At 38.0% G+C, this 23,667-nt stretch overlaps 1 protein-coding gene across 4 annotated transcripts; it reads right to left on the reverse strand.

The window, feature by feature from the left end:
- Positions 1-362: 362 nt before the first annotated feature.
- On the reverse strand, positions 363-23,082 carry LOC111339758 (EF-hand calcium-binding domain-containing protein 6). 4 transcript variants are annotated; one of them, XM_088744212.1, is made up of 37 exons: positions 22,770-23,082; positions 22,150-22,244; positions 21,440-21,559; positions 20,498-20,604; positions 19,817-19,886; positions 19,553-19,689; positions 18,554-18,663; positions 16,701-16,828; positions 15,932-16,080; positions 15,399-15,509; positions 14,821-14,941; positions 14,336-14,506; positions 13,631-13,714; positions 13,096-13,256; positions 12,204-12,270; positions 12,000-12,100; positions 11,502-11,577; positions 10,944-11,039; positions 10,728-10,786; positions 9,949-10,056; positions 9,772-9,859; positions 8,778-9,016; positions 7,647-7,862; positions 7,401-7,551; positions 6,998-7,077; positions 6,536-6,691; positions 5,088-5,301; positions 4,887-4,991; positions 4,377-4,463; positions 3,644-3,799; positions 2,979-3,215; positions 2,567-2,680; positions 2,386-2,473; positions 1,815-1,899; positions 1,606-1,705; positions 1,113-1,211; positions 363-709 (listed from the first exon to the last, which is right to left on the reverse strand). In XM_088744212.1, exons 1-37 carry the CDS (start codon positions 22,966-22,968, stop codon positions 536-538), a joined length of 4,659 nt encoding a protein of 1,552 aa, XP_088600338.1. In that variant the 5' UTR covers positions 22,969-23,082; the 3' UTR covers positions 363-535. The 4 variants fall into 4 exon arrangements, with proteins under 4 accessions (XP_088600338.1, XP_088600331.1, XP_088600346.1 ...); XM_088744205.1 differs by having other exon boundaries at positions 22,719-23,082; XM_088744220.1 differs by lacking the exon at positions 22,770-23,082 and adding an exon at positions 22,325-22,361.
- Positions 23,083-23,667: the final 585 nt, after the last annotated feature.

Consider the following 23,667-nt stretch of genomic DNA (forward strand, 5'->3'; position numbering starts at 1 on the left):
AAGAAAGCAGTCCAGAGACGCAAAGATTCAGTTGGGAACTCAGGAAGAACTCAGGAAAGCAAGGCAAAAACGCATTTTGGGAGCGCAAATAGAAAAAGACTTAAGAGATGAAATTCCTCTGCGACGGAACTTACCTAGGATCTCTGTAACAACCTCTATGGAAGAAAAAGAATAAGTGCCCTATGTCTTCAACGCCCTGAAAATAATTATATTCTAAGGCCCTATCTTCCCCTATTGATTTCTTACACAGCAATTCAATTGTAATTCAAAGAATCAGGCGCGCGAGACGTTTTACCTTTTAATCACCATTACGATCAAGATTCACAGCTAAGATTTTAAGATCACCACGCAAGATCGACCACTATATCAGAAAAGAATTTAATTTTTTTTCATCAGATTGAAGTATGTACAGCGTTCAATAAGGACGAACAGTAATTCCTTACAGTGTGTAAATTACAATTGAAGATAAATGTCATTATTCTTCTCAAGCTCGTCAGCTAATTGCATAGTACAGAGTTTACTACAGTTTAATATTCTACTCTAAATGAGCTCTGAGGAAATCGTTGTAAGAAATCCTTCCTGTCATGTTCTTATCGTAAAAGGAAAACAAGTGGAAAAACTCCTCTTCGTTAAGGTCAACCTTGAATTTTCTCATCATCTGCCTGAATTCCACAAGTGAGCAAGTCCCGTTTCCACTTTTGTCAAGACCCTACGGAGGATAGAAGAATTACTATTACCAACAGCACCACAAAAAATGACGATTTTCATCAGAGTTACCCGTCAGAATCAAGTAAGAAGAAAACTACAACTGTTTTTACCACAATTGGCAATCGATTTGTTAATTTAGCGATAGTTCTCTCTCTAAACACTACAAGGACGAATGCAAACCTCTCATTTCACTTTGACATTCATCAAAAGACAACTCCTCTTTTGCTACAAATTCCCAGAGCTGTCTCATTACCAGGGCCTTTCTGGTCACATCTTGGTTTTTAGAGGATAGAAACATCCTAGCGACTGGGAACGAGTTAAAGCCTACCGGCGCAATCAAGTTGGCTTGTTTTATTCCATCTCACTACATTATATCGCCAAAATATCGATGTAATTTGCCTTACCCTGAACGCCCTCCTCATTTCCTTCCAATCACGCCTTATTGGTGCTCGAATAGTGGCCATTAGTTCGATTAACCGGTCACTCGTGTATCCCGGACTTGTCTGAAACAAAGGGACACGAAACTTAAGCCTTGATTTAATAAATTTCTGCCAACATCATGATTATGGCTCAACCGTTTACCTGATAATCAAAATCCTATGCACGAGACAATGTAACTACTCTCCACTGCTCTCTACTCTACTCTCACTATGGAGCGAAATCGCATAAGCCGACGCAAACTTGACATTGATAACTAGTATGGAGTCGTCGAGACTTCTGTTTTGATTAGACTTTTTGTTATTCTACATTACTTCTCAAAACCCACTGTTTTTAGAATTGCACGGAAACAAGGGGAAGACGCCTAGTAAGAAAATTGTACTGTAATGGTACTTTGCTTTTGTTGACTCTATTCTATTAATTTGAAAGTTCTCTTCAACGCAACGGTAAGCTACTTACCGGCATTCTGCTTGGCTGCAATTTGGGTCTGATGAGAGAGTTTCCCTCTTGAGATTTCAAATTTAATACAAAATGCCGCATGAAATCTTTGTACACGATTCTGAAAGTAAATGAGAAACGTTTCTTAATCACTATGTGAAGAACAAAACAATACAACTTAACCTTGCTGAAATGCGTATACTTATTAAAGAACGTGAAATATTTCTTACCCTCCTTTTTCTTCACTGCTGTGTTTCCTCCACAAAGACAATAACTCGCTTGGGCTGAGATGAATGTCGTGTTTCAAAAGAACATCTGCAACAAAAAATTACCAGTTAAAAAAAAATGACTAGCATGCGCTTGGTTTGGAATGATACCCTGCATGAATCGGGAATAGAACGAAAAGTGAGGAAACGAACAGTGCAGCCACTTAGTCGTCTAGAACGATTTGAATCTTTGATTTTTTTAACCCATCTACTCCCGAGATCTCAATAATAATTCTCTTTACTATCTGCCATATAAATCCTACGATGTTAGTTCAAAGAAATTAGTATTGGATCAACTAATAACCCCTTGAATGATCTCATTTGTCTTCTGTCTAATCATTTGTCCGCTTGATATTGTAACGATATTGTAAGGAGAAATTCCGTCTTGGTCACCATTCGATGTTAAAGGTTAGGTTTGAATAGTTCCTTGTGCCGAACAGACTGAAGGTGAAGCTCGATTTTACACAATAAATTGTGGTGACAAGGAAAGTAAATGAGTTCTGCGTGCAGTGTAGTCGACTGGGGTGGCACCAACCTTTAAGTTGTTCAAAGTCCACCGTTCCTTTGTTACCACTGTCCATGTTCCTGAAGGATTTCTGAATTTGCTGCCACCGACGACAAATCTTATGAGAAAAAAAAAAAAAATTCTTAGTAACATGTCAAGATTGCAAAAAGCTCCTTTACGTATTCTTTAAAACGAAAAGAACAATACTCACCGCGTCTTTGATATTCCTCTCTACTTCACTTGCTGAAAGGGGCGGGGTCAAAGATTCAGGTGAGGGGATCCTGACAGGCGTATGCACAGGAGACACTGCGAGCTCATATGATGCCTGAAACGGATACGATCTCGTTAGTCACAAAGCATGAATGAGTTCAAGTTCCTTTTTCGCTTTTCATGACCCAAGATGAAGTTGAAGTCCACAACGACGAAAAAAAGGAAAAAAACCAAAAAACAAACTGAAACAAAAAGGACAACTACAACAAAAAGAGCAACTACAACAAAAAGAGCTTAGTCGAAGAAGGATTTATCCCATGGCCAAGAGTTACTCTCAAGCGACCAACGCCGCAGAAAGGGTGAGGGGTAGTTGGAAAAAAATTCTTGGGACTTGGAAAATGTTTTTTTCTTACCCTTCTGTCACGTGAGTGAGGCGGTGTTGCAGACGCCGTTCGAGTGATATCAGGTCTTGTGGAGAATATCTTCAAGAACTCCTTGTAATCCACAGTACCATCGGAGTTCTTCGGAAGTTTCAACCAAATGTGGTTAAACTGATCACTTGTCATACGGAAAGCATGTTGGTTGAGTATCTCATGGAGAGCACTGGCGCTAATTTTCCCGCTGCGGTGAACGTCTTCATCTGTAAACGCCTTATCAATTAAGAAAAAAAAAAAAAAAAAGATTTATGAAATTGTTACGTGATCATCCATTGTCTAACGTTAAAAAGCTCTTTGTAATCGTACAGACTTAAAAACCGTGGTTCTACCGCACAAAGAAGTAGCAAAGGTTAAACAAACACATCTGACACTTTGAAAACAAAACTACAAGAAAATGTTTATTGAAAAATGACGATAAGTCGTTTTAAAATTAATATGACAACACATTCCAGTGGAAATGACCGTACAAGACCAACAGCCAAGAATAAGCAACAGCACTTGTTGGTTTCAAAAATAAAAAGGCGCCAGGTAATGCATGGCTTCGCAAGGTTACTTTAATAATTTGGTAAGTCACTTGACATAATTTTTCTTCAGAGAATGACAAGTGTCACGGGAGATTAACAAAAAAAAAAATACTTTACCTTGGCAAGACTGTAGAATCGCGCCACTACAACTTCTCGAACTCTCTTCTCTACTTCGGCTTCAGTCATAGCACGCGACCGCTTGGTGAAGTTGTCGGCGGTTCTTTGGCGTTTTTCAGGAGAGGGATACAAATTCTCTAGCCACTTACGACTTACCTAAAAGTAAACAAACACCTTGCAATTAATCTTTCTGATAGCACGTTTAATCCGCAGATCTGCAAAACTAAGAAGCTTGAAACCGCATTTCTAAAACCTTTAAATAAGTCGCCGGGAGCTAAAATGTTTAGTGAAGTATTTTTAATGCTGCACACGAAACGGGAACAAGACTCTACAAACTTCGTGCGGTGAACCCACAAACACACAACGGCAAGGATATTATGCCAGATCGAATCGGCGAGGAACAAGCGGGAATCACCTGTACCTCTTTCAGCATAAATTGTAAACTGGATGTGAATAAAAAATCGACAAGGCATTTTCTAGATGCTGCCGGTAAAAGTGCAACGTACGACCGTTTGTTATTTCGACTTCCTCGTTATTACGTACAAGTTTTTCTGCTACGAATGAACTGAGTCCAGTTAAATCATTAGCTTTTCTCACTAGAACCTCGTTTGTCCAAGCGCCCTATACCACCGGGTGTCAAGAATAAAATTGGGTTTGATTCACCGCTTTTCACTGTACGTTCCACTAATCATTTCCTAGTTCTACAAATGACAACAGTCACAGTTATTCTCACCTCGGCGTCTGATTTCTGAAAGCTCTTCAAGAAGTCATCGTAGGATATCAACCCTCCTTCTCCAAAGTTTTCCTTTTTCATGAGCGCCTGTGAAGTTGACAACGGATTTATGACATAATTCTTCTTAAGTAAATAGTTTTGCACTAAAGTAAACATGACAACTACTTGAATACAACGGGAATAAAGAAATCTCTTGAGCTGTTGAGCAGTTTTCAGCTGTAGATTCAACAAAGTAAAGTGATGTTCATTAAACTACCACGGATATGGAAATTCGAATTTAACTGCCTGCAGGAAACAACAATTCACCAGAGTTAAGCTCCATCAGTGACATCAGTATCTTAAAAATTCCATTCAAATTTGAACCAAATGTAAATTGCCTACTAAATTTTAATTAAAAAAACAGTAATTATGGGGATTGCACACGCGAAAATTTCTTGTTTTAGGAAAGTTAAACTCAAACGTTAAGTAACAGGCGCGCGACTAAAGACTGCGTAAATATTCTTCTTTTACCTGAAATTGTTTGTCAGACATCACAAAACAGAACGCATTGATTATCTGATGCAAGTCTTCCTTTGTAACCAGTCCCACTCCCTCTCGATCAAACGCGGCAAAGGCCTAGAAATCAAAGCATACATGAATACAAAAACCCACCAACATTTGTAACGTGACACAAATAAACTTTACAAGGGAGGGGGAAGGGTTGCCACTTACTCTTTGGATAGTTTCTGGATTTTCGCCGATTTTGTTCCTGAGTATGTTGATGGCGGCTTCAGGAGAAAGTGAGTCGTGTCTCTCAAATATCACTGGCGTGTAAACTTTGCCTGGTGTATCCAAGGTAACGCGCCCATACCCAGAATGCCTCTGGTCCTGGAACGCACCCAGGAACTTCTCGTAAGAAAGCTTGTTCTTTCCGGATAGACCACACCTGACAAAAGACAAGAAAAATCAGCAAGAGACAAGAAAAATCATGAAGATAAGCTGGAAATTAAGGTAAGAGGCTCTGGAGCTTAGGATGTTTGTAAGCCAAAGAGAAACGGCTAGGTGGACACTTTAAATCCAAGATCTCAAAGCTAATTAGTCGAACTGATGAGTGTAATTTTCTCTTATGGCTGTAATGGAAATTTGATATTATTTCCCAGCACCATTCACCGGTTGTTGATTTCATCAATTTCAAAATCGTTGGACTTGACAATGTCACCATGTTGAGAAAATCAACACCGCTCTTGAGTTTCAAAGTTTAGGACATAGAAAGTCAATTTTGTGGTTGTTCGTGTGGTGGACTTGGGTATCGGTCAACAACAGAAATTCTCTGATCAGAATAGCAAGTTCCACATTCCTGTTCTGACGACACAATCGTCAAATGAAGCCATCAAGAAAAAACACTTTCACAAAGCGTGACAACTAAAAGGAAAAAAGCTGTACATTGCTTGTCAACAAAAATCGGAACAGGGGAACTCTAAAAGCTACAAAAACAACAACAAATCAACAAAAAACAAATACACACACTTGTCACCACGAAACTCTAGTGTTAATTCTTTAACTCTCAAAAGAGATTAATACTCTGAGGCGGATAACCAAAACAGAGGCCTTGATAATTATCGCTATCATGCGAAAACCGAATCCAACAATTGTTTTATTATGCACGTTCCTGAGCTACACTTGTAAAGACAAGAGCGCATAAAACTGCTGTCTGTAGGTATGACGTCACTTCTACATATATAAAATCTGTTGTCTGTAAGTATGACGTAAGAGAATATATAATAATCAGACTTGATGGGTAGAAGTTGTTAACTTGATTTAACACTAAATCCTTGTAACTAATTTCAAGGGCGTAGCCAGGGGGGTCCTGGGGTGCCCGTGACAACCCCCCCCTCCTTGGTAGGCCTTCTTTTGAGCAAACAACCTAGAATATTCAGGTGGTGAAAACGCCATGACAATATCTTGGCCTGCCCACTATACTCTCATTGCTCATTCCAAAACTGTAACATGAAGTAAAACATGCACGGCGGGGAGGTCGACATGACAATCTGGTGAGTAGCCTCTGTGACCCCCTCCCCCTTGAAAAATCCTGGCTACGCCCCTGAATTTAAAAGGAAATGTGCAGCAGCTAGAAGGGAGGATTAACAGTCAGATCTTGGGTTTTAAAGGTTAATACAGACCTGTCCAGTAGAATGTTGAGTTGAACATCATCCAGGAAGTAGTGAAAGTCAAATAGAACTTTCTGCAGTTCATTCTTCGATATGTAACCATCTCTGTTCGTATCAACTGTCTCGAATGCTTTCCTCAAACTTTCGTAACCGTCACGAAAACGATCCCTAAAAAAAACAGACAGTGAGTTTAAATGAAAATTATATTAAGCAGTGGTATATCCATGGAGTATTCTTCGCCCATTGATACCAGGCTGAATTGATGGAGACGAAAAAAATTAAGGACATGGAGGAAAACCATCGGAGCAAGGATGGAAATAAAAAAACAGAAAAACAAAACAAAAAAAAAAAAACTAAACTCAAAGTTTGAGACTCTCAGGTATTGAAAACGGACCCAAGCCACGGTGTTTGGGAAGGGGGATTCTCGGGAACATAAATTTAGTAACAATTATTAATTGATAGAAACAAATTCACCTCAGTTGTTGTTCCACTTCAAGTGCGGATAAGAATGAGGCAGCCTGTGCTTGATTGAGTGTGGCAGCCATATGCAGGTCCTAACAAAACGACAAACATAAAAATCACCGGATGACATTATGGGGAGACAAAACTCGAGGTATCCAGAAAAAAATACCCATTGCCCCACCCTGAGAGGAAACAAGGCACGTAACATTCCTCTGACGAGACTACAAAGAAGTCGCGCATATAACAACAGCGTTCCTCAGGAAGTACACTCTACTGCTATTCTTCATTGCATACAAAAACGTCATCATCTTGTACAATGAGAATATCAAAACACTCTCGCGCACTTGAGTTTATTTACACTGCAATCTACAAGCAATGTTATGATGGTATTTGTAAGGAATAGCACGCCACGTACCTGTTGCTTCCTGTACATACTCTCCATAACCTGTTGGCTCTGTTTAGTTATCTGTGTACTTGGTCCATGCATATCACCAGGCGCCATCTCCCCCCCTAACTTGGCCAGAAACTCATGATGATCCACACAGCCATTCCCATCAGTGTCGTACCTGAGAAGGGTAGCACACGTTGTGAGATACCAGCACTAAATTGAGCACTGTTCTTCTGCCCAAGAAAAGGATATTTAGAGAAGTTCTCGACTTACTTGTCCCACAATTTCTTGAATTCTTCTTTGTTGACTGGGATCTGGAAGTGATAGAGCACTTTCCTCAGCTCTTTCTTGGTAACTATTCCGTTTCCATCGCGGTCGAAAGCCAAGAAAGCTTTTGACAAGTCTTGGTTATGCTCCCACGCTTTTCTTCTTATGATGACATCCGCTTGCTCTGCGCTCAAGTAATTTAGATCCTGTGCTTCATTGAAGCTGAAGAAAAAGCCACATTGTGATCAACAAAAATAGATGTACTTCACTGTCGACGAAAACCACTTAGACGATTCAATAACAAAGGAGGACTTCAAAAGCTTTAAAAGACCCTTCAACAGTCTCCTAACTGATGTAGAATAATTTTGAAACCAGTAAGCGTCAAGTCCTTTTTCTTGTTTTCACTGATGATAAGATTGACGACTACTTTACGTTTTAATTTAGCACTTTTCTTTTACGTTAATTTCTTTCTGCTTAAGTTGACGTCCAGAAATAAATGCGTTTGATTGATTGACTAAGCTCTTTGCCTGAAAAGATGATAAGTGGGCAAGACCATGAAATGATGATTTGGATCAATATCAGTTTTTAAGCAACTGCACACCCACCCCGCCCTATTCCAACATTAACCTTGACTTGTCATCAGTTGACTGTCGCTGAGCTAGGGGAGGGGTACGTGCGAAGTTGCTCAGATACTGATTTAATCAAGTTTTCATCATCTAAGGTAGGCTTAAGACAGAATACAAGACTCCTTAGAAATAAGCCACCTATTATAACCCACCCATCCCACCCCAAGGGAGGACATCCATCACACAGTAATCTCGTGCGTGGGAAATTAACGTCTCCTACCCCTAACCCTGCAGTAGACGGGATGTCCATTTATTCGTCCCTATCCGAGAAGACTAGAATATCTAACCATTTCTTGATGTTCTAGAAAGGTAGCATATTCTTCTCAATTATTTTAAGACCTAGAGTGTTGGTCCGGCCGAGGCTCGAACCCTCGACCTCCCACACAACAGTCCAGGGCTCTATCCATTGAGCTAACCGGGAGGCGGTTTTACTGGTACTGATCCGGTGATTTCATGGCGAAGTATGACTAATTTTCGTAATCTAAATATTCAAGAATCTCGCTTCTGTTACCTGTGGTTAGAATACAGCCAGGGATGTCCCCCTTCAACAGTCTCAACATGCTCGAACCGTTTCAAGAATTCTCTGTAATTCAGTTTAGCTCCTTTCTGTATTCCAAGATTTGACATGAGCTTGTCAAACTCCTCGTCTGATAGCAGGAACATGAAAGAGTCCAGAATGCGCCTGAATTCCGGTCTGGTAATCAGCCCATTGCGGTCATAATCTATCTTCTGAAACGCTGCGCGCAGGTCCTGTCGGAGAAAGGGAAAATATGTGATATAATTTTATGTAGAGGCTATAAGGTGGAAGTTGTTTCAGCCTATCCTAAGTCACAAAGAGTCGTTTCGGCCTCTAGCATGTCACAAAAGCCGCTGGTATTAAGGGGAAAATGTTGTGTGCAGACGTTGACTAGGAATCTTTGGTCCCTGGATTACCAATCTTTTGTTGATTTTTGCACCAGTTGTCTCACAGACTATGTGGAAAATTGTGCTTCACAATACCAACAAGTTCCTTGGAAAAGTGTGGCCTTAAGAAGGAATCTTTCGATCATTCTTCCATGCCTAGTCTCTTCTTTGAAAGCAATGCATAGATCAATAAATTACAAACCTTTTACTGATTCGTTCTTACTTTGTACACGGAACACCTTAGCATGTGATGCGAAATTGTAAAGCAATTGTAGAGCGGGTGATACTGTCCTTACTTCACGGCCTATGATTCCAAACTTACGATTTGCGTCATGACTTCATATCGCAAACATGAATTGCACACAATAAAAATAATTTCAGCCGAATGTTTCCTCGTTGTATTAGCCCGACTACATGTCAGTGCCAGTGCGTATCAATCTTTTTTTAAACAAGTTGACTCTCGCCTAACGTGTGTATTCACACAATGAGAAACTTAGCCTAAGTTTTACTAGATCACCTCTTTGACTACTTTTTTCTCTCTTTGTTTTTTCAAAATGAATAACCCATGCGGCAATTTAACCGTGTATATCACGATTTCTAACCTGGAAGCTCTCCCGCAATTTGCTTCTCAGTTTCGCTTCCACCACACTTGCTTTCATCGACTGCTCTTGAGGCATCGGGAGGTTGTATCTGACAAAAACAAAAGTCCGATAAATTTATTGACGTGCGTACTTAAAAAAAAGAAGAAACAAGTTGACCATTCTGAAAACCTTCAGTACCTGTGAATTGGGTATTCAGGTGCTTTTTCTCCAACACCAAAGGACCGTCGATCTTGAAAATGGTCCAGAAACTCCATATACGTAATCTTTCCTTTGTGAAATCCCAGTCTGAAAAGCAATTATTAACTGTCCATATAGAGCACTTTTCCATTGAGTGTTTTAAAACCAAAGTAATTATAACAGCCAATCAGCAGAAAAGAAATATCTTAAACAGCCAATACTAACTCCAAGTAAGAACAAGCAAATTGCTCAATGCGCGGGAAAACGCGCGTCATCAAATCGAGATTACTTTTAGTTTTGCATCTGATTGGTTGAGAAAGTGGCGCTAGTTTTCTGGACCAATCACAGAGCGAAGAAAGCAAGATTTGCTCTAATTCATGTACAGCTGGTATTAATCATACAGGTAAGTGTAATTTCAAGTTGACAAGGTTTTCCAGGACATTTTCCCAATTTCCAACGGGTAAGTAAAGAACGCTTTTCAAGCGAAGGTAAAAACATTACAAAACCCAAGGAATTAGAAGGACCGATCAAAAGAGCAGTATTTGGGATAGAGCCGCCAAAAACAGAGGTAAACTTAAGCAAACATAGCCTCTAAAAAAGGGGGAAAGCGAATAACTCAGTCACGATTAGTTTTTACATCTGTTTGGTTGAGAGGATGGCACGAGTGATAAACACCAGTAACTGAGCGAAAAGAAAAAAAAAAGAAAATTTCAAAATTCCTTTTGGAAGTGCTCCCCTCCTGCAAACTGCTCTCGTCTCATTTATGTTTGCATTCTTACCTGGCACTAAGAATGCGAAACTGATCATCTGTCATGTATAAACCCAGACTGTCTAAAATCTGCGAGAAAACAAACAGAACACGTGTAACTCAGATACCAGTACGCATGGTACAGCCTTGTTGAAAACTGAACCTCGTGGAAATACAGACAACCCAGATTGGACTTCATGGAGAGCTAAGCTAAAGATATCTCAAATGTTGGCTGTCGTGTACGTACCAATCGAAATTCTTTTCTCGAGATCTTTCCATCTCTATCGCCGTCAAATTTGACAAAAGTTTTTCGGAAGTCGGGTGACCTTTGGGAGATGTACTCCTAAGAAGACAATTAATACACGTAGGTTGAGTCAACAGTTTGACAAAGTAGATTAGTAGGTGGAGTCAGGTTCGTTCAAGCTCAAATAGAAATAACTGTCTAAAGGTCTAATTTAGATCAAGATTTTCCAGGTAGTAGAAACTGTGGCAGCATCAAGGGCTTTTACTTCTAAGTCAAGTAAAAGCAAAGTGATCATAGCTGCCGCTCAAAACTAAGCTGGCTATATCCAGGAACCAATGAAAATTCCCAGTCAACATATGATATCGTCCTAAAGCGCAGAAAAAAATTGAGTGACTAAGTCGCTATTGGTTTTACATTAATTTTTGCATCTGAGTAATTGAGAAGAGGGCGCTAATTTCACACCAAAAACAAAGACGTAAAACCGAAGCAATACTGGTAAATTGCAACAATTTCGCCATTTAGTGACAGTTGGCAATAGTACTATAGAAATTTTGGTTGTACCTTAAGGATTTCCATACATTCATTAGCGGTTTTCTGGCCTGTGAGGTTCAGGGCTCTCTCTTCCACAAGTTCCAGTCTGTAAATATAATAATCAATTGTGTAAAAACATACCAGAACGGAACATCACGGTAATCATGTTTCGAACGTTACCAACATCATAAAAAGCTGATTTTACTTCATAAGACGGGCATAAAGTGCTTTTCGAACGAGTGTCGTGAAACCAAAACCAAAGTTATCACAGGGGCCAATCAGAAGAAAGGAAGGAAACTTTAAGAGCCAATGAGAACTCAAAATAAAAACAACCAAACTACCTAAAGCGCGGGAAAACGCGGCGGGCGACCAAGTCGTGATAATTGTGTTTTTGCGTCTGATTGGTTGAGGGAGTGACGCGAATTTTTTCGGACCAATCACAGATCGATGTCAAAAATGTCTCTAATTTATCAGCATGAATCCACTCCTAAAGGGCGAACTATATTATTATCTGGAGATGTTCCTTACCTTGTGGACTGGTCTTGTTTCATAAACTGAGCCTTCGCTTCACTTTCATCAAGAATTCTGGTGCTTAAACCGTCGATGTCCCCGCCAATAATATCTACACCCTGAGGCAAAACATCCGAGTGGGTTATGATGTAAGCGATATGGCCCTCGGAGCGGTTGAAAGTGTCAGAAAATATAATTTAGCTGTAGTGCACCAGTACTTACAAGTTTGGCAAGAAATTCTTGAAAATCAACAGTTCCATTCGAATTTTCATCTACCCGGCTCCACATCCTACAACAATTAAAGGAAGTCAGTAAGAGTGCATTAGGTTACATGTTGATTACATAATTCCAGACTACATTTTATAAAATAATGTGTCCATTTGGCAAAATTATTCGATGACGACACCTTGTCACGCTTACTGACCTTACTCCAATCTACCGATAGCAAAAAAAGCGATTAACGCAAAACGTATCGTGTGCCACTTCTTTGGTTTAGTTTAGTTCAAGTTTAAGTTTAATAATACTTTGCCATGCTACTACAAGGAGATAAAATTACAGAAAATACAAAAAGTCCATGACTGGAGAATAATATTGAGGGAAACTAAATTCCTATACAAAGAATATTCTCCAATATTGAACATACCAAAAATTAAAAAGTTAAATTTAAATGCCGTCTTAAACTAACCTAATTAGTTGCATACTAAAATTGACACTAAAAATTAAGAATTTCAATTTAAATAAGGCCCAAAGGTAACCTAATTAAATTGCATACTTGTCACTCACGAGTTAACGTCTTTGCTGTTATTTCTTTCTAGTTTGGTTCTGTTTTTGTTTTTGATTTTTTGACGCATGGTAAAAAGTCTTTCTTAAGCGTGATTTTTGCTAGTTATAAAAAGTTGTTGGATACCGATAAATAGTGCAAAAGGGTTTCGTTTCGAAAATGCCGCCGCCCTTTCTGGGCATGCGTAACGAACCAAACTGCGATCACAGAAAAAGTCGCACGCGTCCTCATCTGCCAGAAAACATCTTAATGTCTAAACACAAATAATCTGCACTTAAACCATTGCTATTTACTGTTGCGATTATCTGGACTTCGCAAAAAATGGTGCCTTACAGTTCGAAGTGATCATCAGAGACAGGAAGGCAGTATTTTTCCAGAAGTAGCCTCAACTCGTCGCGTGATATGGAACCATCTCTGTCTTCGTCGACACCAAGGTATGCTGAGGCAATTGCTTTCCAGTTATCTGTAATCTTTGTGCGCAAGATGTCTTCCACCTGACAAAACCATTTAGGTTTGGATTCAAAATTTCTCACTTGGTTAGATTACATGTAAAAAAAAACTGTAACTAATGAATATGAACTCCTTGGAAATTGTTTCGTCCAATTGAGCTATGGACTGCCCTTAGAACCAGTTTCCCAATGCAATATAAAAATCCTAGTGGAATATTTGGGGAACAAGTAAAATTTGTCAAGCGTACTCCCTTGCGTTGGTAAAGTACCGTCACATATCAGTCTGCTCTAGGTTCATCAGTGCAATAGAGGGTAGATTTGTGAGAAATCACCAAATCAGAGTGGTGCATGGTGTCTCAGTTCATTTGGAGACAGGAAAACAGCCATAGTATCAGATATTATACTAAAAGCCAACTTACAGTGGACCAAGCCATGACAGCAGGAGGGGACACACTTTTCGGTGAATGATCTTGATGATCTGACATCAGCCATGGGTGTGCACACTGAAAAGAACAAGATGCAAACAGATTGAAATGCACTCTCTGTAAAAGATCTACACTTGAGCCATGTGAAAGGTCCATCTGGTGCTCATCCTGGTTTCTTTAACATGAAATTATCAGGAGTGTAATGTTACTCCCTTGGATGGGTTATCTGACCATTGCAAGATAACCCCCCTACCTCTTCTCCCTACCCCTACATTTTATCAGGTTCCCTGCCAGTTTTCCAGGACACATTATTTACGCTCAAAGATGGAGAAATGCAAAGTGCCTTTCATTAACCAACCCAGTTTTGAAATGAGACTTCTTGACTTGGAGCTAAATTCTTTGGGACAACAGGCCTCTTGATTTTTTTCAAGCTTCCCTCACTATTGTAAAGTGGCCATTTGGTAGATTTTGATAACAAATTGGATTTAAAATAACTCAAATAATTCAGACAGTCTCTACTGAGAAACTATTTTTCCAAAACCACCAGAATTCACACAGTTGATGTATGTATCTACATGTTAAGTTTTTACATTTCATTTGAAGATACACCAGCTGCAGTCAACTATTCAGATTTGAATTGAAAAAAAAAAAAAAAAAAAAAAAAAGAAAAAAGGATTCTATGAAGATACTGCTACACACCTCAGTTTCCCTTTGTTCAAATCTGTCCAGGAAATCTAAGTAAGATATACAGCCTTTGTTGTAAGGATCAATCTTGGCCATTAACTCATGGAACTGCTGTTGACTCATACGAAAACAGAAGCTTTCTAGGACACGCCTGAAGTCACTTTTTGTGACAAAACCATCTTTATTCTGTAGAGCAAACAGATTATATACAATTAGCCTATATGTGCTCTGAGGGAGTTGAAAGCTGTAGGGCTCTCTTCACAACTCACAAATTTCAAGCATGTTTTCTATTTGTGACTAGAAACTATCACTCCTAACGGCATCAATGCTGAATCAAAAATCAATGTTAAGTAAATAAAGGAAAGAAGAAGTTCTTTATATTGCTAAATGAATTCTCGTTGGCAAATTATAGGAAACGTTTAGAGAACAGTGTGGAGATTATACATACTGATGTTAGGAAGTACTAGGTTAAAAAGCACCATGTACATTTGTGCACCTACATCATCAAAAACAAGAAAGGCCTGCTTGATGGATGGGAAACTGTTCATGATCTTTGAATGGAGGAGTTTCCATATATCATCTGTGGTTGGCATTTGTTCTGCTTCACGCACTGGATTGTATCTACCACAGGAAGAAGAATGTCCAGAATATATATCTTATTAACCAAGCACGAGGGCCGTACTGGGAGAATATCAGCCCAAGGTCTTGACAGTATGGACCAAGCTGCGCTCGGTCCGTACAAAAAAGACCAAGGGCCGATATTCTTCCAGTACAGTCCCGAGCAAGCTTGGTTAAATAAGAGATTTATTATACAACCGAAGTTCAAAGGGACACAAGTGCGGTATCATTCAGGACCATTCAGGACAGTGCCCGGTCCAATACTGAGAGAATATTGACCGGCAATAGAGCATTTTGATTGGTTGATTTTAGTTATTGGCCCTCTGACTGCCCGAGTCGTGTAATAAAAAAGTTTAATAAATAAGATGCCATTGATTGGTCTTCTGATATTAATATCACGGAAGTTAATGTCAAACAAGCCATTTTTATTAGTATTATTGCCAGTAATCAATTAACATACTTATGATTGGATTTTATTGGAATAGTCTGCCCATTTCCTTTTGTTACTGGTGCCTGAAACTTTTCAATGAACTGTTCATAAGATATTTTGTGATTGGCACGAATCTCGCACCTGGAAAATAAAACAGAAAATACGTTATTCTTCAGATTGGACAAAATAATAATATGGCAGCAAAAAATTCCAAACTAAGACTACAGTTCAACTTAAGACAATTAACACCATCTTTATTTAATACTATTCCATTATCAGTGTTTTTTATATGCAAAGTACATGCTCTCAACCTGAGCTATAAACAACAACTCTGACAGTTTTCAATGCAAGTTTGATCTATCTGTTTTTACTCTTTAAAAGTTTTTAATTACAATAAACTATCAAACAGTCAAAAATATAAAGTATCAATGCTAATTGTTATTACAGTACTTTAATTCTGATCTGGTAAATCAAGTTTTCCATATTTTTTCATAAGTGGGTTGCATTCACAGTTTCTTTATATATCACATCAATCTTTATATTTTTCCCCTTTATAATCATACCTGTCCATCAGCTCTACAAACAGTTTGTTTGACATTGGAAAGGCAAAGTTGAACAAAACTCTTTTAAGTTCATCCAAGGTTACGAATCCATCCCCACGCTTGTCAAATGCCACAAAAGCTCGAGTAATATTGCCATGATTTTCACACATCTATAAAAGGAATTAAATAGTACATTCTTTTAAAGTCTCTACCAGTTTAGCATACTAAAAAGTACAGATTTAAAAAATTATTCTGCAGTTTTGATTTTTCGAACTTCAAAACAGGAGATGAAAAAAAAAAAAAGGGAAACAAACAAAACACACAAAGAAATAGAAAAAGAAAAACTAAACTTCAGTTCGTGTCTGTAAATAAATTGATGAAAAAAGGTTAAGTTTTGTAATGGCTATAATCAGTAATAATGTAAACCCTTACACCCTAACATCACTTTGAATATTCTCCACACTATTTTTGTACATTTCTTGAGGAGCTGAAAAGGAGAATTGTTGAATAATCAAAAGCTTCTTTAGATGGTGATCACTTCCTATATTCTCATGACCTTAATGTGTGATTCAGGGGTGATAATGTAAGGAGAAATTAGATGCTTGTCACTGTTAGGGGTCAAACGGTTGAAGCTGGTTAGAGGTTACCATAAAGGGAAAAAGGTTGCAACCAATTTTATGGTCATGTGTACTCAGTTTAATAGTGCAAAGTCAGTTGTAACTCAGATCAGATTCAATGGTGCTATTCAACAGCTCACACACTTCTTTAAAAAAATCACATGGTTATCTACCTTCTTTCTGAGTTTATGTTCAAGTTCTACCATGGTAAGAACTGGAGGACTTTGCTTCCTCTCTTGGTTTGATTTGGGCCTACTGTTTATTGCAGCAAGTTTCACCAACTGTTGACCTTCAACTTGGCCTGAAACAAATGTCACGAGCAATGATCAATAAAATTAAGACTCAAATAGTCTCATTTTACAGATCATTTCACAATCTCCTGTACCTTATAAGTATATGCAACCTCTACATACTCTACAATTAAGTCAGTATCTATGAAACAAAACATGTGTCTGCACACACTGTTATAACCCAAAAGGCATGGATAGAAAATAAAAACAGATAAACCTATCAAATAAGAACTATATAAACTTAAAGCACTTATAGCATGACAAAGGTGCAGTTTAATTAACATGAAGAAATACACGCAAAACTACATGATTCCTACTCATGACATACTCTGTGTTCTATGATGAAGATGAGAAGATGTTTTGGGAGTTCTTCTCAGACTGATACTTTCAGAAGTGATTTTCTTTCCCTCTAAGGAGTAGAAAAATGGCATTTCACCATTGTAGTGATCTTGTAATAAGATTTGCCTCAGGGGAGCATTCCTATTAATGCTTGGGAAGGTACATGACTGCCTGTGAGTCTTAGACTTTGAGGGAACATGTTTCAAAGGCATGTAGAATGTAAAGTTGTTTTTTAAATTATCAAGAGCACAGCCCTGGTTTGGCCTTCTTAGTTGTCCTCCAAGTCTAAAAGGAGTTTCCATGGCCAAATGCATTGTGATCTGACTTATGAGAAGATTGCTTCTCTAAAAAAATTATCACCACCAATTTGATTCTGTTGAATCTCTTAGAACTTCTAGACTGCCTGATAGAAACCACCTAAGTTTATACTGAGCTAGTGTTGCTAAGGAGAATCTGTAATAATTGTTAGTTTTATTTTTTGTTATGACTTATGTGACAATATTGAGGAGGTTAATATTTAATTATAAGGTGAATACTCAACCCTTAATGGGTAGATGAATAATTTGTTTTCAAAACAAGTCAAATAAAGAAGTGAATCGAAAATTAAAACAACCCCTAGGAATATTTCTACTGGAAGCTTATTTTTAATCTACTGTTGAGTATTTTCAATAGCTCAAAAGTCCTGAAAGTTCAATATGCAAGTCAATATTAATTTATGAAAACAGCTTTTTTCCTTAATGAAAATGCACATGTTTGCATTATTTTTTCAAAAGCAGAATGTATAGTTCACAGAATTTAGGGACTAAGTAGAATTGAGGCAAACTAAAGAAAAAATGTTTGCTTGTTAAAAGTCTCAATCATTTGATGGTTAACTACAAACCTCCTTGATTATTCTACACCTGCATATCATTGAAGTTATTAATATTTAATTACAATCAGTGCAGATACTACTGGTTGATTCACTGCAATAAATCCTATTTATTTAAAACAACCATGTAATGATACACATACATTGTAGATACTGATCCACTGATTTTGAGTTGTCTAGAGTTACATCATTACAACGGAATTCTGATTGTGCAATTATATCATCAATTATAGTAGGTGATGAAATTTTTATTTATTCACCTTATAAGAAACTGAATCTGAATTTCCCCAAAAATCAAGGATTAAAGTGAACCAAATTGAAAAAAGACAAACACTCAACACATGTTAAATTTCATGATTTATCTGTATTTGCAATAATTGGTTGATAGCAAAATTATTTTCAAGTTCACTTTAAGTCTTAAATCCATGAACATAAACGTACCTTGTATTGGACTGAATAATTTTTAGCTGTTGTAACATGCACCTGTAAATATGTGTTGAACATACTCCATAACGAAGAAAGAATTCACCTGTTTTACTTGTTTGATTCTTGGGCTTTGCATTAACCCCAAGTCGTTTAAGAAAGTCCATGTACTCAAGAGTGTGACCATTCCGAGTCATGTCATATTTACACCACAACCTGTGATGATAAATATAACTTTATAGTGCATAGAAATAGGTAGAAATATTAAAGGATTGCTAAATATTGAGGCAAATATGTGATATATAAAATAATCTTTGGTGAGAAAATAAATGTCTCTCTAAAAATATGTGATTATAAAACTGGAAACTTTATTGACACATTCATGGACTGTGTAGGACTTACAGCAGTCAGGGCCTCAGGAGGGCCTCAGGAGTGGAGAGTCCTTCATACACAGGAAAGTCATCATAGCATGTGGAGCATACCAACCTGCTTTCTTATAATAACTTAACTTTTTCTAAACAAGATAATTTCAGTATATCAACAAAGTTGAAATGGTAAATTGGCCACTGTTACGATTATAAAAGCTGACGTTTCAAGCATTAGCCCTTTGTCGGAGTAAATGGGCTAACAAAGGGCTAGCGCTTGAAACATCAGCTTTTATAATCGTAATGGTGGCCAATTTACCATTTCAACTTTGTTGATATATTGAAATTATTTCGTTATACCCCCACCGACGCAGCCCCAAACAGTTTCTTTAGAAACTATCAGCCTTTATTCATTTTTCTAAACAAGAGATTTGTCCCATTCACCAAACTTCCAACCCCTTCTTTGGCTACACTTTGCAAACTTAACCCCCTGCCAAACTGTACATGTGCCCCCACTCCCACATCTTTGGCTACACTGCTTGAATTCCTCTCCCAAAGCAACCTTCTTTTTTATGTAGAACATACATGTAGATTACAAAAATTTTATGCTTGAGCTAGATCCTGAGACAAGTCTTGAAGTTATCTAAATTACACTAGCCAGTTTGGAAAAAAAAGAATTTCTTCACAGTGCAAAAATGTTGGTTACTTGTAATCTAATTGTGAGTTCTTTCTGAACATACTTGTTGAACTGCTCATCTGTCAGCCTGAAGCAAAAGTTCTCTATGACCCTTTTCAACTCATGCTTCTGTATGTGACCATCTCTGTTATAATCAAAGAGTCTTAAAGCCTTCATCACACTTTGTAGTTGACCACCCATCTAAAAAGAACAAGTGTAAATCATACAATTACATGTCTCATAGAAGTTTTAAATCATTAATAATTTTATGGATATTCATATCAATAAAAATTACCATTTAGTATAACATGAAGACAAAATTTCTTACCTTCCTCCTTAACTGGTTCTCAACCTCATCCATGGCCAAGGCATCTCCCGGAGATTTTGTTTGGTTAAACCTACACAAAAATTGTAATTACAAAGAGGATTAACAGTAAATCTGAGGGTTGAAGTTTAAAAGATGTGCTGTAGCCTGTATGACTAGTGGTTTTGTGTACACTTCAAAGTCCTCCAAAACTATAATCAGCACAGGCTATTTGATTGCTACCAATATGTAATGGTCAGGGCTTGAAAAAGCTCTGATTTCTACACCTGGTTTCAAACATATCCAAACACTATGACAAATTAACTACTGTCAGTAATGATATTATTGCTTGTAGCTTTACTGCAATCAACCCCTCTAGGTTAATGAAATTCTTCACTTGCCTCTGCAGACAATGACATCCCAAAGGTCGTGGAAACATAAATATCAGTAGCTATCACCTACAACAATCCTTTTCATGACCACCCGGATGATCACTGGTTAACTTTACCATATTTATTTGGCTATATAGGGCAATCCTGCCTAATATAAGACAAGACTCCAAACTCCCAACATGTGGCATCTCAAATTAGGAAACTTCTAAGAAAACTTTCCCCTAAACTGTGAAGTACATCATTAAGGGTGTTACAGTAGCACAATATTTGAAGTAAAAATAAATATGTACCTTTAACAAAAAGAGACACTTACTTGTGTAGAGTGCCAAGAAATCGCAGCCCTTCTGGTGTCCCTCCTCTCTGGTGGTACTTCTCTAAGAACTCAATATATGATACTGATCCATCTCTGTTTGTACCAATCTGTTTAATCAAACAAATTCCAAAACATTTAATTTTTTCCCTCCCCTTAATTTTAATTCCCTTGATTTATCCCTTACTATTGGTATTTTACTAAAGGTTAAGGGCTGACTGTTCTGTACACTGAGAAATACTGCTACAATATGCTGTGTATTGGTGTTCACACATTGATTGGGAAAACAAGAATAGGTCAGTATCTTAATATGGCAATGGAATCACAGGCTCCCGTGGTGTGAAGTGGGCATGCATACATTTCACAACAAATTAAGACATAGCAGACTGAATAACAACAACAACAACAATAGCAACAAAAACAACAGTAAACAGAACAAAATACAAATATGCTAGTTCAAAGTTCAAGTCAGGTCTGACACATGAAAATAGCAAGTCACATTGACCCACTCATTTCCCCCTCCCTGAGTGACCACACCCATACAAGTAGTTACATTTCCCCTGATTCTGGTGGATCTAGACTAGAGTGAGAAGACCTCCAAACAGGATAGAAAACAGCACAGCAGCTGTTTAAAGTGTTTTCCTAACTTATACTGAAAGGGATAAAATAAAACAAGGAACTTAAGACAAACAACTCATAATTACTGCCAAGTTTGGAAAACACTTTATGAACTCAATAAACAATTTGTTTGTCAATATGTAAGCATTAAAATGATGCAGGCATTAGATAATCAACAACTTTGGTAAATCTAATATGGCACAGGCAACATGACCATACTTGAAGAGGGGAGGAAGACAGATTATTCTTTGGGTCAGGGTGATATAGTTGGGGATGATGTACCCATATTCTGAATGCATTAATCAGAGGGACATTTAAATTCTGCACCTTTTTAATGAGTTGCTCAAACTGATCCTCTGTAAGAGGTACACAAAATGAATCCAGAGCTCTTTTAAATTCACTTTGAGTTACTGTGTGGGTCTTTTCTGCATCAAATGTTTGAAGAGCCTTGTAGAAAAAAGATAAATATGTTAATATTTAAAACAATATTTCAGATCACAATACATGTATGGGCATAATACTTAGAACCACATTACCATACCAAAATAGAAAATGAGAATAATTCCCCAAAAGGAATAAAAAAAGCATACAACTAAAAACAAGAATGAAGTTGTCAGGGATTGGCTATCATTCATGTTCCACAGGTCTTTCTGCTGCATTTATTTGAATCTGGAAGGACATATAACAAGTGGATGACTTGTCCCCCTAACTCAACTAAGACAAACTTCTTCCTCTCAAATGCTGTTTAGAAATCATGATAACTACCTTGCAACCAATAAGTAAATTCTCCTTAAAATAGTTTTATAAATTTTCAAGGAGAAAAGTGATGATAGTGGATGAAGACATTCAGTAAGAGATATACCGGTAGCTATAATTTGCCTCCGAATTTTCAGGATTACCATAAAAAGGTACGGCAAACAGGAAGGGAAATTAAAATTGGGATATTGAAGGTGAGAATGGAGACACGCTTGGTAAATAAGTTACACAGTCAGAGGAATGTCTTTATATATTGAAACCAACGGTAACTGGGATCTCACCTGACGCAGTTCAGCGGCATTCACTCGGATCTTTTCTCTCAGACGTGACTCGACCTCAATGAAACTCAAATTTGCGTCTGGAGATTTTGGTGAACCTATACAAAACATAGGAAAATAAGCAAACGAAAGCAAGTAATGTTGTTCAATAACTCAAATGTACGTAATCGAGCATTACACAGCATCCTACTGAGCTCCATAGTAAACGATCCTACTAAACATATAGTTTGCTCGAGCACAAGGAGTTCACTTGCATCTGTATGACATGCAACAATCCATCCTAATGAGTTCCGCGCGCTAGTGATTAAGTGCTCTGTTTTGCGCGAGCGAACCATTGTTCTAATTGTTCTAATTGTTCTGATTGAAATGCGACACAAGATTTCGATTTTAACCAAAAATATAAATGGGACAAGTATTTAGGGAAACTCCGATTTCTTATAAAATACTTAACAATACTAACGAATATAAAATCAAAATCGAATGATCTTTTACCAATCAGATCATAATTAAAGTAAAAAAGAGCAACAGATTGCATACGCTCTTCGGGTCAACAAGTTGTTTGTATCACCCACCTAAACTTGAACTGGAAGAGTCTCGCCTTCCTGGGCGTATGATGAACATACCCGATGCAGCTCCTTTTGATTCAAGTGAAGAAACAGCAACATTCCGCCCGCGTGAAACATTTCCAGATGAAGGACGATCAAGTGCTCCAAAGCCAGTTGACTTTCTGGAAGCTGGCCGAGGTGTTATCGTTAGTGCACGCGAAGACGGTCGAAGATCTGAAAAACTATGAACAGCCGGAGCAACTGCAACCTTGGCCATATTTTTGTATCAAAATCTGCAAAATTGAACTTGAAATAATGGAGCAGATCGAAGTGTAATCTCAATCAAACTGTTGCTGACATTTGATCAGCCATTTTACTTTCGTTGTTGTGTTGTTGCTAAGTGAGTCCCGTTGCTAGGCACTCGTTCGCGGGAAACTTTGACGAGCTTCTGGGCGTCTTTCCTGCATTTAGCCTTAGCGTCCTCTGTGCTAGTGCGCAGGCTTGCTTGGTGGAATAAACGATGCTTTTCCAAGGAAACAAAATAGAAGTAGATTTCTATCGAACTGTTTAAATGAGCACACCGGAGGTGGGTACATGTTTTGCATCCACCAATCATAGATACCAACCTCATTTTTTTTCTTCGAAGCGGAAAGTGGCAGTGGGGTAGCCGAGGTGAGAGGAAAAGAAACGTATGTTTCTCTTATTCCCTTATACATAGACAAATTTGGACGGAGGCCTCACCCTTTTTATTTCTGAAATTCTTATTTTCAACGTTTCCCCTTTGTCTTTCAAAAACTAGGTTATGGCGGTTCTCGACCCTCAAAATCTCCAGCCTTGCCGCATTTCGCGTTAGAAAAAGGAACGTCCAACAACGGTTGAAAGTAAACTTGAATTATCATTGCGGCTATATACGCTCTGTAGTGGCAAAGTACGGTATGTACTAAACATTACCGAATTTCTTAGTCTCCCGAGCACC

This window comes from Stylophora pistillata, chromosome 1, assembly GCF_964205215.1.
Source record: "Stylophora pistillata chromosome 1, jaStyPist1.2, whole genome shotgun sequence".
Taxonomy (NCBI): domain Eukaryota; kingdom Metazoa; phylum Cnidaria; class Anthozoa; order Scleractinia; family Pocilloporidae; genus Stylophora; species Stylophora pistillata.